A 14,045-nucleotide genomic window follows, 5' to 3' on the forward strand; every position below is an offset into this window, starting at 1 on the left:
CTAAGTGTTTGTTTGGATTAGGGAGAGCATTTGGTCGGCTCGTTTTTGAACTAAACTGAAATTGAACCGAACTCCAAAAAACGAAAAATCGAATCACTTAAAAAAGTAAATCGAATCAAACTGATTATTTAAGAATAATCGAATCAAATCAAATCGAAAAATAACAGTTCAGTTTGATTCAATTGCATTAAATCAAAAATATTTTAGGTTAATTTTTATTCTCTGGGCTGGGCTTGAATGGATAATTGGACTGGATAAGGCCTTGAGACTTATGTATCTTAAACTGAAAAATTACTTGGGCCATTTTATTATTTAGTTTAATCAGTTTTAACTGATAAAAAATTGAATCGAATCGAAAACTGAATATACTAAAGGTTTTAAACAGAACTGCACCGATATAACTAAAAACCCGAATTGATAGAATCGAAATGGCTCAGTTCGGTTTGATTTTTTAATTCATACTGAAAACTGCTTAGGTATAGTTTGGATACCTAGAAAATAAGGGGAAGAAAAATAATTATAGGAAAGCAAGAATATTCTAAAAAAAAGAAAGGTAAGAGGATGAAGAAAAATAAAATTTATTTTTTTCTTGTTGTTTTTTCTTTAATTTAAAGAAAAAATAAATTGCTTTTTATGGGAAAATTACAAATTGCTCTTTCTATTTAATTTTTTTTAAAATATATGGAATAAAATTATAAATTTATTACAATTTTTTTTATTTTCAACTAATTTTATTTTCATTTCTATTTTTTAAAATTTTCTTTTATTTAAATAAAAGAAAAAAAAATAACGAAGGAAATATATATTTTTTATTTGTCTCCATTTATTACCCCTCTCTAAAAAATTATCCAAACACACGGTATGAAACGGAGAAACTTTTTTACGTGGTTTGATCCTCGGCCTGAAATAGAATCCCCTAAAAAGTAGGCGGAGACGCGAAATAGAATCAACCGAGATGAGGTCAAACTGTTAAAATTTAGTAAAATATTAAGCAAGCAATCCACAGTAAAAAATAATAATAATAAATAAAAATTACAAGACGATAAGCTAATACAAAGGCAAACGATCTCTCTTTTTCTCTCACTTTATTATTCTTCTTCTTCAACTACTGCTCTTAAACATTTCAATATTCTTATTTCTTCAATATTCTTCTACATAGATCTGTTTCTCTGCTTTAATTTCTTCTAATTATGTCTGCTTTGAGAAGATGGAAGAAGATCAACAGCATTCCTGTCGTTTTTGCCCATCAAGACCGCTTTCTCCACCTCTCATATATCTCCACCCATTTGAACTATCTCAACGTTGGGTGCAACCGCCGGCGAGATTCTCTCATCGGATTTCAAGAGAGGTACAAGTGGGACCATGGCTTTGGCTCCACCGGCGGTGGTGGAATTTCCAATAATGGCGATTCTGATATTCGTAAAATTAGGGCTGAAACCAATTGCCCACGCTGTTACAAGCACATGGATCTCCTCTTCTCCAATCGTCACTTTCCTTCTTCTAATCTTGATTTGAATCCATATCACCATTACTCCAATCGTGGAGGACCTAACAATAATAGTCATAATCATGATGATAACAATAATAATTCTAGTTCTAGCAGCAGCAACAGCAGCCTTCAGGCCATTAATTTTTGCTTCAGTTGTAAAACCGCCTATTACTTCCGTCCTCACAAGATTGCTCCTCTTCAGGGAAGCTTTATTGAAATTGGCAGAGTTGGTAACAATAATAAACCCAAGAACAGAAATTCTTCCACCACACAATTCAATAACGCCAGTGAGGATTATACCAATGCTATTAGTAAAAGACTCAGGGCCTCCTTTTGGGATACTGTCAGGACCTATGCAGGGGATCCACCTGAGGATTGGCCTCCCCCTGGTGGGAATGTCCTGGCTGTTCACACTCCGCCTGGCCCGCCATTTGCTCCTGGAGTTAATGTGATTAGAGCCACAGGGCCAGGTGGAGGAGGTGGCTCAAATGGTGGTAGTAATGGTGGAAATGGTGGAGCAGGTGGAGGAGGGGAAAGGAGTGGTGGATGGGGTGGATCTAATTTGGGAAAGGATTTGCCCACGCCGAAGGAGATTTGCAAGGGTCTTGATAAGTTCGTTATTGGTCAAGACACAGCCAAAAAGGTTTGCTTTTGTAACTTTATCATTTTACATATATTTCAGCGTCATTAGTTGATAAATGATCAAATTAACATAAATCTAAGGCATTATTATCTCCAGTATAATTTATGCTGAGTTTACGATTTCCCACAATGCATAAGCACATGTTAGTTGATACTACGTCCAAATTGCATAACAATCATATTCTGTTAGGGTTCTAGTTCATTGAATTTATATTCCTCAATTTAGTTGTATGTAAGCATAATATCTAATCAATCATTACCCTTTCATTCTTGCTTGGTCATTTTGAATTGATTTATGAACCTTTACTTAATGTTTTTCTTTGTGACATTGTTACCATGACATTGTTATTGTGCATTTGCTCAGTTTTTATAAATTGTACCCTGGTCAACCTGTACATACAGTTCTGCTAGTAGTACTAACAAGTTTAGAAGTAACCTTGTTGTATGCAGTGAGTCATTCTTGGTTAATGACATCAAATGTTGAATCATGCTCTTGGTTTTGTGAAGATTTGTATAGATTCATTCAATTAGCTTGATATTGAGTGTTGTATAATCTTCAATGTGTTGCAGGTGCTTTCTGTGGCTGTCTACAATCACTACAAGAGGATTTACCATGCCAATTTGCAAAAAAGGTTAGTTGTCACTTTCTTACCTTCTCATATTTCAGCCTTCACAATTATTGATCCGTAGGTTCATGTTGATGCCCATTTATAGCAACATTTTTTCAGCAGTTTCAAAATGTTATATCTGATTTTTCTCATCTTAACTGACTTATGAAACAAAGCTAGTATAAAATGTAAGATCTTATTGTGATACTAGGTCAGGAGCAGAATCAGGAATTTCCGATGCAACAGATGATAATGTGGAGCTAGAAAAGAGCAATGTGCTCTTGATGGGCCCAACTGGCTCAGGTTTGGTCTCTACACCTTGTTTGCATGTTCTTCTGCAGCAAGCAAAGCAATATATACCAGCACTTCCTGCGTTGTTATATTGTTAGCCCTTCTCTGAAGCTTCAGAATTTATAATTCCAGACTCTGTCCTAATTTGCATGTGAAACAGGCAAGACATTGCTTGCAAAGACATTAGCGCGCTTTGTTAATGTGCCATTTGTCATTGCTGATGCAACAGCCTTAACTCAGGCGAGTGACTTTTATTCTAATGTCTGATTACGAATTACAGAATGTACCACATTGTTTCTCTGTCAGTGTTGAACATCAAAGCTGAATTTTTTGAACTTTTAGATCTAACTTTTGACCTAATTCTTTTATTTCCTTAATTTTTGGTGTTCTGTCATGTTTGGTGTTTTCTAATGACTGTTATCAAGTTATATTGGAAAAGGAGTCTTGACACTGTAATGGTTGGAATTCAGTGAACTCAATAATAGCTTTTAACTCCGGAAAAAAAAAAAAAGCTTTTAACTGTGTAAAGTGAAACTGCAAAGCATGATTGCTGTTTGTTTCCATTTGAATTAGTGCTTGATCATCACTGCACTTTACTGACTGATGTTTTCCATGATGTCAAACTGAAAAAGGCAAGTACCTTTTTTTTTTTTTGGGTGCAGGCTGGTTATGTTGGTGAAGATGTTGAGTCCATATTGTATAAATTACTCACGGTATATCTCAAATTTGGCTTCTTATTGCTTATTGCTGTTCTTGAAGTGCAGTACATAATTCTATTGGAAATTTTGTTGTTTTGTACATTAATTTTTGTTTCTAGTTTTTAGTGTTGGATAAACTATTCTACAAATGAAACCTTTGTCATGTATATTGTACTAAATTGATACCAATGCTAAAGATAGGGGATAGAATTGATAAAAGTGAAACCAATTATTTGCTAAAATTGATATTTATGAAAAGGTTGCAGCTTTTTTTGGTCATTAGTCCCATTTTTTTTTAACTGTTATTCTGTTGCATGCTGAGTTTATGCTTTTTTGGCATTTAGGCAGCTGAGTTCAACGTGCAAGCAGCTCAGCAAGGGATAGTCTACATTGATGAAGTTGATAAGATAACTAAGAAGGTTCTCTGAATTTTCTATCTTGTCATCTGGATAATTTAATATTTAGGTGTTCCTTTTGTCCAAACTCTTCTTAATTGTGGTTTCTTTTCAGGCTGAGGGCTTAAACATTAGCAGAGATGTTTCAGGTGAGGGTGTCCAGCAAGCATTGTTGAAAATGCTAGAAGGAACTGTGAGTAATTCATATCTACACTGCTGATTGATTGATTGATTATTTGCTTATTTAATGTCTTTCCAATCAAGTTTCTTGGCTTAACTTTTGGGACATTGATTGTGGAAATTTTAGGAATGATTGATCATATTTTTTGCCTTTCAAAATTTACTGTGGCATTTTGGATTTTGCTATAACATATAGGTGAGAAAAATAAAGCACATCTGATAGATATATGATTTTTGTCTTTGCTATCACCAAAAAATGTAAAGCCATATTGTTTTATATGTTTGTGCCTTTGTGGTAGTGGTGGAGGAAATGCTAGTTCACTGATGGTGGAGATAGTTCATTGATAGGAGCAACTAAGATAGCTAATTGATAGAAGCAACTAAGATGGTGGCTTGTTGTGGCAAGTTTTAGGCTTAGCCTAAGTAAATAAAGAACAAATAGTATGTGTGTGTGTGTGTGTGTGTGTGTGTATTTATGCCTTTGTGGTGGTGATGGAAATGCTAGTTCACTGATGGTGGTGATAGTTCATTGATAGGAGCAACTAAAATAGCTGATTGATAGAAGCAACTATGATGGTGGCTTATCGTGGCAAGTTTTAGGCTTAGCCTAAGTAAATAAAGAACAAATGGTGTGACTTATGTGTATTGTAAATTTCTGTAACAAACAACACTTTATGGTTGATGTGTAGTTCCCTTGAAAGAGATTACAAGCTTTTCCATTTCCACCATACCTTTGAACAATACAAGTATACAACATGAACGTTTGAAAATTTATTATATATTATTCTAAATTATTAAGAATTACATAACATGTTATCATCAAGTTTGGGATATTGATGTGGACTTGGTATCTAATAGAGCTGAACGCCTGAACGGTGAAAAAGGATCCTTACCCCAACTAATTTGGGATTAAGGCTTAGTTGTTGTTGTTGTTATCATCATGTTCATTATTTAAATAGTCATAAAATTAGCACTAGTAACCTCATTGTCTCAACTATGTTTTATCAATATCCATGGCTCAATATATATGATCAAATATAGATATTGATAATGCAAGTTTTTCCTTATCAAACTTCATGTCTTTTGCTAATCTGAAGAGACGATCTGTTATTCTATTGATGCATGATAAAGGAATAATGATCACATTATACTTTCCTGCTAACTAAAATCTAATATGCTTTTGCGATAACTGATTGCATCAAAGTATTGAGTGGCACATCTAGAAAGGAAATGGATTGTGACAATTTAAAGATAGAAGTCTTGGTAGAGACATTAATAGTTACTCCCTACATTGAAGTTTGTGATTTTATTGATAACCCTAGCACATATTTGAACTATGAAATTTAGGGGAAAGAAATATAAAGGAACAGAATGCCATTATTACATTGTGCTTTTAGTAGGGATAATATTTTTTGGAAGGATTTCTTCAGGTACAAGTGCAAGACCAAAAATATTGACACACCGTAATCCTTTGGTGTTAATGCCTTGGTTTTTTTTTTTAAGCACTTTTGTGTATTGCCTTACTCTATTGCTCTTTTTTCCATTGTGTTTACCGCCATTGCCGTGGAGGAAAACTCCTTTTTGTAATCATCTTTTTTAGTTGAACTTTTCTAGGGTAACAAAAGGAATTAGTTTTAGAACTATTTGCAAGATCTTTTCTTGCGAAATAAAAATAATGCTCTCTCTTGTTCAGATAGTGAATGTTCCTGAGAAGGGGGCGAGGAAGCATCCTCGGGGGGATAACATACAGGTAACAACCCCAAAATATTATGCTAATTTCATTTAGATAATTATAGCATTGCTTCTTCATGGAGTTATTATTAATATATTAACGTTCTTAGGGTTCCAGATGTGATTCTTTTAATTATGCAATTTTTTTAATGGTTCAAGGATAATTACCTATTCTAAAACAAAAAGTTACTATTTTTACATGCTTGCATGGGGGTTTTAGTGGTTAGAGATTACCGATGCATTTGGGATTCACATTTATTGGCTTTCATTATGGAGGCAAGCCCTTCAACAGCTCCTCCATGCATCTTGTTTGGCCTGTGGTTTGTCTAGCAGCAATTTGGTTCCTTTATCCTTTTAACCTTTTTTTGATCCTCGTCCTATTGTAAATGATCATATCATTGATTTTACAGTGAGTAGCTTTCTTATCGGAAAGACTCAAAGGGTTTGTCCTTGCAATCAAAAGGACAAGGCTTAAAAAAAAAAACCTAACTGTTTTGTGCATTTACACTTCTATCAAACTATTTAATTTGAGCAACTTTTTCAAAGATTGCAAAACTAGTCTTTAATTCTACCCATTTGAGCCAAATTGGTCAAAACTGAAATAGCACAATAATATTTTATTATTGATATAGATAAAAATAATATTTAGTATTTTTCTTCTCTCTCCTCCCCACCAACCATCCCCTCCCTTTGATTTCTTCCTTTAAACATCCTCCTACCTTTGTGTTGTTGCTCTCTCTCCACCCACCCTCAATCCTCAATTTTACCAAATTACCATAACATTATAAGCTGAGTTAAACCATCCTCAGCCTTCCATCTCATAAGAATAAGCCTAGTGAATCTTTTTAGCTCTAATCTAGAATCTTACCAAACAACAGCAACAAATGACTTAAATCTCCCAACAAATTATTAACAATGGCAACAAAACAATGCTCAATGTCCATGGTAGTAAACCTAAGAATCACTGAACCATAAGCTACTGATAAGAAAAACTTGCTAGAGGGATTGATCGATATTGTTATCATTGGACAGGTCATCATGAACAGAAGAAGAATACTCAAAAAGAAAAATCCAAAGAAGAGGAATTTCATTCAATTAACACCTGAATTACAGATAAGGTTTCTCTTTTATACAAACATCACCCTTACAGCTTAACAATCCACACTAATCAACATTAAACACATCAATATCTTCTCCTCAAGCTTCCTTGTCCTCAAGGAAGAACAACTAAAAAACAGACTCATCAACAAACTCTCAAAAATATATGCAATAATGGAATGGTAGCAAAAGCAAGCTCTAACTAGAACACTGGCAATGATCTTCTGTAATTCTTCATTTTACATTGAATTCTTCTCAAATGCACTTGTTCCTTAACAGTTGCACCCATATTCTTGTCCTTTTTTTTTTCCACTTCATTTTACACTGAATCCTTTCCAAATAATACTTGTTCAATTCCAAGTTGAAAAAGACCCATGCATGTGCACCCTGAAAAATGAATCGGAAGTCCAGCTCTGGACTGTCTTTCCTTCAAATTCTTTCACAGCATCTGTATGATTCAAATCATGTTCATGAGAGCCCAAAACCAATGCACGTGGACGGATCTTTCTTTCGGTTACATTACCCAATCTGTCGTCCCTAGCAGCATCAGTAATTTGTATTCTTGAAAGATTTTTTTCAATTTGCTTCTCTATTTTCCAGCTTCTAAACTGATTGATTCATTCAAAACTTCTGGGGCTAGCAACTCTTGAAGCAACTTGGACGGAAAAGCATACTCGTCCTTGGTACTTGCATCCAATCCAACATCTTTTGAAGCATCCATGGTAGAAAACAATTCACGCTTATCAATGGCCTTCAACATGGCTCCCTCATCCTTATTAACCAGCAAGAAGTTCTCTGAGTTGGGATCACAAGACATCATATTTGCAACTTCTTGTTCAACCAACTCATCAAAATTGCAAAAGTTCAATTCAACTTATGTAGGGTTTTCAACAAAAATTTCATCCAAATCAAATACATGATGCTCTTCCACAATTTCTTCTTCACTTTCTTGCATTTCATCGAAACTTTCTTGAATTTTTGGATTCTCTTCGTAGGACGAGGAGAAATCTTCAACATCAACATTCTTTCCATCTTCTTTGTTGTATTCAACAACTTCTTCATCTTCAACATCATTTATGATGGTAATCTACATTGGTTCTTGTCACAGCTATGATCCAATGTCCACATTTCTTTACACCGGATACAAAGACCTTGTTCCCTCCTTTCATTTAATTTTGAGAGGGTCTTTGTGATTAAGAGATGAACATCAATTTTGGATTGCTTGAGATTTGTTTCTCTAGCTTGGCCTTCATTGATCTTTCCTTCTTGAATTGTTAACCCCCTCTCACTGCCATTACTCCAAGAATTCTCAGTTTCCCGGATTTGGACATTCAATTCTGGTTCAAACCTTGAAATTTGTTTCTTCTTGATCTGACTTCTCTGAATTTTCCATTTTCATTTCCAATCTTTCGATAATCTCAAGCATGCCCAGGATAATCTTTTTTCTAATTCCATAGTCTATTGTTGTTACTTTTACAGAACCTAAAGAAATTGAAGGAAGAAAATAGAAGAATTCATAAGAGATTTAGAAATTGAAACAATTTCAAGAAACATGCTGGAAAGGAGAAATTAAGGAAGAGAGTAGAAGAAAGAACCAGAAAGCAACAGAAGAAGAAAGAATTTAATTCAAGATTTCAAGAAAGAAAGAAGAATTCTTTTGAGAAGAATTAGGGAGAAATTGATAAGAAATTAGGTGGAATCAGAAGAGAAAGAAAGAATAGGGAGAATGAGAACAGAAGAGAAAGGAAAGGAAAGAATAGAAGAACATGGGTAAATTGGTAGGTTCAAGAACGAGGAAGGGGAGAGGAAGAATTAGCAACAGCAAAACCTATGGCCAGGGTTGTTTGCTCTGATACCACTGATGCAATTCCAATAGAAAAGAGAGAGCAGAAGAAGAATACTAAAAGAGAAGAGAGAAGAGAAAATAATCCAAAGAAGAGGAATTCTATTCAATCAACACCTTACGGAGAAGGTTTCTCTTTTTGACAAATCACCCCCCCTAGTAGCTTAACAACTCACACTAATCAATATGAGATGCTTATCACATCATCTAGGGTAAAAAAAGATGGGAAATTATGTTTATTTGTATTAATAATACATTGTTGCTTTTATTTTTATTTTGACTGGTTGGTAGAATTGAAAGTAATTTTGCAATCTGGGTAAAATTGCTCAAATTAACAGATTTGGGTAAAAATTTAAAAAAAATGAAAAGTTGGGGTTTTTTGGTCATTAGACCAAAAAGATAATGATTAAATTGAGTTAATATTTTATAATCCCTGTAAGAAAAACATGTTTTGAGGGTTGTCTAGATTGTTTGGATATGTTCAATATTGAGTGTGGATCCAGGGTTCATAGGTGTGGAAGATGAGTAGATTCAAGTTGTAGGATGACATAATAGGAGTGGTAGAATTAGACGGGCTCAAGTGGTATAAATGATTTAAAGCTACATTAAATCAGAATGTTTGGCCTCAATGGTAACAGGATTAAGAAAAAGAATTCATGTAATCAATCCCCCTAGTTTGGAAATGGGGCCTGAGTTGAAAGAAATAAGTTTGTGGAGCATGTTGTTGCCAGTGTTTATTGAAGGTTTGAAACCACTTTTGATGATTTTCTTTTCTTTCTTTTGTTAAGCTGCTTCACATCATTGGTAACTCAACTATTTCAGTTGAAAAATTATGGTATAAAAGCCCAAACCACAAGTTTATAATCTGTTTGTTCTTATTTGTTTCGGTTATTGGTAAGCCGTATTTCTGTAGAGAATTTACCTGGAAGCAGGAAACTTTTCACTGTAATCATCATAATATGAAAAGATTTGCTATTCTAAATTGTCTTTTACTTTGCAAATATGATTTTGAATTTCTACATGCTGCACATATATCATGCAGATAGATACAAAAGATATCCTGTTTATAGTTGGTGGAGCATTCGTGGATCTTGATAAGACAGTTTCAGAGAGGTAAAATACTAATAATGTTCCTTTCAGAAATTCTGTGAAATATGGTTTATTTCTGTTTCAGGGCATTATGAACTTGAAAGTTGAAAATCTTTGTGATATTTATCAGACGGCAAGATTCATCAATTGGATTTGGGGCACCTGTTCGTGCTAACATGAGAGCAGGTGGAGTAACCAATGCTGCAGTCACATCATCTTTGCTTGAATCTGTAAGAATGAAGATCTTCTAAGTCAGTCAGATCTCAATTGGGAACTTAAAACTTACATTTCCTTTTTATCCTGTTTCCCCCTTATTAAAACTTAGTGACACTGGCTATTTAGCAGGAAAGAAGTTATGGATGGAAAATTCTTCCATCTACTAAACCGAGTTAATTTTGCATTGCAGGCTGAAAGTGCTGATCTTATAGCATATGGCCTTATACCAGAGTTTATTAGCCGTTTTCCTATATTAGTTAGCTTGTCGGCTCTTACTGAGGACCAACTTGTCCAGGTGATACTTCATTCCACTGGTACAATTTTGGGATTTTTTCTCCTTATCATGTCTTGTGACTGCATATAAATATGTTTCGGTTGTTTGTGGATGAGTGGACCAGTCATTCAGAATATAGGAGAATTCTTCATTAACTGATTGTAGAAATTTAGTCTTGTGATAAGTATTTATATGTAAATGTAATGCTTAATAATGTCTACTTTAGAAGTACTTTAAAATGTATTAACCTAGTTTAGCGGCCAAAGTTTGGATTTGCTTAACAAGCCTCATATTGACTTTTGATTTCATAATTGTGCAAAGTAGTTCAGGAGCATGTTTTCCATTCATATTGTATTTGTTTGTGTCATTAATATCTATTTGATCTTTGTAAAGCTCCAAATTTGAAATGGTTTGTTTTTAACCTTATTTGGACTATGTCATTGGGTTAAATTAAAAAACATGAGGCTTTGGCAATATGTATTCATCCTTCTCTGTTTTACTTGAAAATAAGCAAGCCAGACTAATTAGAACTTTGCCTGCGCAAAATCATCTCTTGTATAATTTTCTTGTTTTTGGTTGACAGGTCCTCACAGAACCAAAAAATGCTCTAGGCAAGCAGTACAAGAAATTATTTAGGATGAATAGAGTATGATGCTATATCTCTCTAGTCTCTGTCCCTGTATTTGTCTCTTGTATCTGTCTCTAAGCATTGAAAGTTAAATTTCAGGTGAAGCTACATTTTACAGAAAAAGCGCTAAGATTAATCGCCCAAAAGGCAATGGCTAAGAATACTGGTGCTAGGGGTTTAAGAGCCATACTAGAGAGTATTCTAACTGAAGCCATGTATGAGGTATGCAAGTCTCTTAAGGCTTATTTGGACGTGGAAAAAAACTGAAAGATATACTGTCTAGTGGCAACATAGAGTTTGCTTACAGATACTTGACATATTAACTTATTATATTCCTTGCATATTTCAGATTCCTGATTTGAAAACAGGTAGTAATAGAGTAGATGCTGTTGTAGTCGATGATGAATCTGTAGGTTCTGTAAATGCTCCTGGATGTGGCGGAAAAATTCTTCGTGGAGATGGTGCATTGGAGCGTTACCTTGCAGAATATAAGCTGAAGGAATCAACGGTATGTATCTATACATATCTATACATATTTTAAAGTATAATAATATTAGAGGTGAGATTATTCACTTATCATTATGCAAATGCTGATAAAATTAGAATTTTTCTTGTCTAGACTAAGTCTTAACAAAACGAGCCCGTTACGTTGCAGCATTTTAAATCAAATTCAAAAAGCTGTATTAGAATCAAACAGAAGTTGTAAAATGAAATACAAAAGCCTGCAAATCGTTGGTTTGGTCCATATGTAAAAATATAGATGTGATCTTGGCGTGAATTTCCTTCAAATTACTTGTAAGATGCTGTTTTGTTATTGAGCTATTGGATTCCCTGTTTTTAAGGAGAACAAGTAATTTTGCCTTTAGGCGATGTAAAATTGTCAGACGCACTTGATGGCCTACTCTAATCTTGTTATTTGATATTAATCTGGTTTTCATGTGTACAATTATCTTTAATTGGAAGCTAATTACTTAAGCCATGCTTATGTTTGTAGGAAAATGCTGAGGCTGCTGATGCAGATTTGCAAGAAGGTGAATCAGAAGTGTCATCAAGAGCCATGAGCATGTAAGAGCTGGCCCGGGCTGGTTCCATTTCAGAACTGACAGTTCTGGTTCAAGGATTAAGGGAGACAAAATTGAAACCATAGGATCCCTATCAGTTCCACATTGCTGTATCAGATCTGATTCGATTTCGGTTTTGATCAAATTTAACGGTTGATTTTAAAAAAAGAAAATCCAGTTTTGAACCAAATCGAACCTGTCAGTTCAAGATGGCCAGTTTTGGTTCTGGTTTTGATTAGTCCAGTTCTGATTTTAAATCGGATCACGGCTGGGTCTAATTGTTGCCATTTGTAAAATTGCTGTTTTTATTTGTAAAAGTGATATTTCTTGATTGGATTGTAATTATAGCATAGCTTATGATGATAAAAAAAAAAAAGAGAAAGAAAGAAATAATGGAAAAAAATGTACATCTTACTTGTACAAAACTTAATTTTAATTTGATTAAAGAAATGTACATTATCAATTTCCAACTTTAACGCGTGGTTTGCTTTACATTTATACTGGTTGTTTGTTAAGTCATTGTGCATATTATTTATTATTTTATTTTAATAATATAATTTTATTTTTTTAAATTATATTATAACATTTTATTAATGATAAAATTTTTTAATTAATTATGTTAAATGTAATTTAAATTTATATAAAAAAATTCAAATAATTATATGCATATCAAAATAAGTTAAATGATTTAATTATTTTCTCTAAATATTTTTTTATAAGAATGCAATAATATAATATTTTGTAATATAATTGTAATTTGAAAAAAATGTATGATTTAAAAAATATAATAATTAATATGATAAAGATTTTTTTTTTTTAAATGTTAATGTAATGATTCATAAAATATTAATAAAAAAAAAGTGATATCATTGAAATTTTGGGAAGCGAAAAGGAGAAACTGTATTCAAGAGAAGTGAGTTGCATGGGGATTGAGGACTGCCTTTCTCGAAATGTTTGGAGGTTAGCAAGCATTTGTTTTTGAAATGTTGGCATATTCTTCGTCATATCTCCCACTCCTTTATTTATCATCTTCAAGTTCCCCAGAGGCCAGAGGGAAATATAGATCTTGAGCCACCCCCTCGCTCCATATTCTCCTGCTCATCCTCTACAGGTTCTTCAACATAGGTGACAAGGAGCGAGGCAGATATGGAAGAGATCAAACACGGGAATAAGAAATACTACGTTCCCTTTTATTATTATTAATAAATAATTTTTTAATAGCTGTGTGGTGATTTTTTAATAATATTTAATATAATTTTGTATTTGATATAATTTTTTTAATAATACCTGATATAATATATCGTATTTGATAAAAGATATATTAATTAATTTTAAATTTTTACATAAATTGAATATTGGATTCTTTCTTTTAATATGTGTGTGGTTTTATTGGATTATTCTATACATGTTATTATTGTTAATAACGCTGGACATTCTCTGAATCTCATTTACTTTTTTTTTTTTAATTTAAAAATAATAAATTTTAAAAAAATGAATTAGAAATTGTTGTTGGAAGGTGATAAGCCGGTTTAAAAGTACTTTATGAAAGAGAAACAATTTTTGATAACATTAAAAAGTAGTTAAATTTGTTTTATTGTTTAAATTTTTTTATAATTAAAATCAAAATTTAAAGTTCCTTAATACATATTTTTGAGATAATATTTCTCTTAATAATAATAATAATTTAAATAGTAATACCAATAGATAAAAAAAATATTTTTATTATTTTTTATTAATTTTTAGATACAACTATCGTAAGCTCGACGTTAGATTAAAAATGTGGTTAACTATCTTTAAATTAT

At 33.0% G+C, this 14,045-nt stretch overlaps 1 protein-coding gene across 1 annotated transcript; it reads left to right on the forward strand.

The window, feature by feature from the left end:
- The first annotated feature begins 1,041 nt into the window (after window positions 1-1,041).
- Window positions 1,042-12,719, forward strand: LOC110649583 (CLP protease regulatory subunit CLPX1, mitochondrial). The gene is made up of 15 exons (XM_058136213.1): window positions 1,042-2,132; window positions 2,702-2,763; window positions 2,951-3,042; window positions 3,191-3,270; window positions 3,693-3,743; window positions 4,073-4,147; window positions 4,239-4,316; window positions 5,997-6,053; window positions 10,018-10,088; window positions 10,195-10,294; window positions 10,471-10,575; window positions 11,138-11,200; window positions 11,282-11,404; window positions 11,532-11,690; window positions 12,177-12,719. The coding sequence occupies exons 1-15, from the start codon at window positions 1,191-1,193 to the stop codon at window positions 12,249-12,251; spliced, it is 2,133 nt and encodes a 710-aa protein (XP_057992196.1). The 5' UTR covers window positions 1,042-1,190; the 3' UTR covers window positions 12,252-12,719.
- Window positions 12,720-14,045: the final 1,326 nt, after the last annotated feature.

This window comes from Hevea brasiliensis, chromosome 15 (genome assembly GCF_030052815.1).
Source record: "Hevea brasiliensis isolate MT/VB/25A 57/8 chromosome 15, ASM3005281v1, whole genome shotgun sequence".
Classification (NCBI taxonomy): domain Eukaryota; kingdom Viridiplantae; phylum Streptophyta; class Magnoliopsida; order Malpighiales; family Euphorbiaceae; genus Hevea; species Hevea brasiliensis.

Coding starts and splice junctions, on each gene's coding strand:
- LOC110649583 (XM_058136213.1), top strand. CDS start 1,191: ATGTCTGCTTTGAGAAGATGGAAGAAGATCAACAGCATTCCTGTCGTT. Junction 3,744..4,072: donor TATTGTATAAATTACTCACG/GTATATCTCAAA, acceptor TTTGGCATTTAG/GCAGCTGAGTTCAACGTGCA. Junction 6,054..10,017: donor CTCGGGGGGATAACATACAG/GTAACAACCCCA, acceptor TATATCATGCAG/ATAGATACAAAAGATATCCT.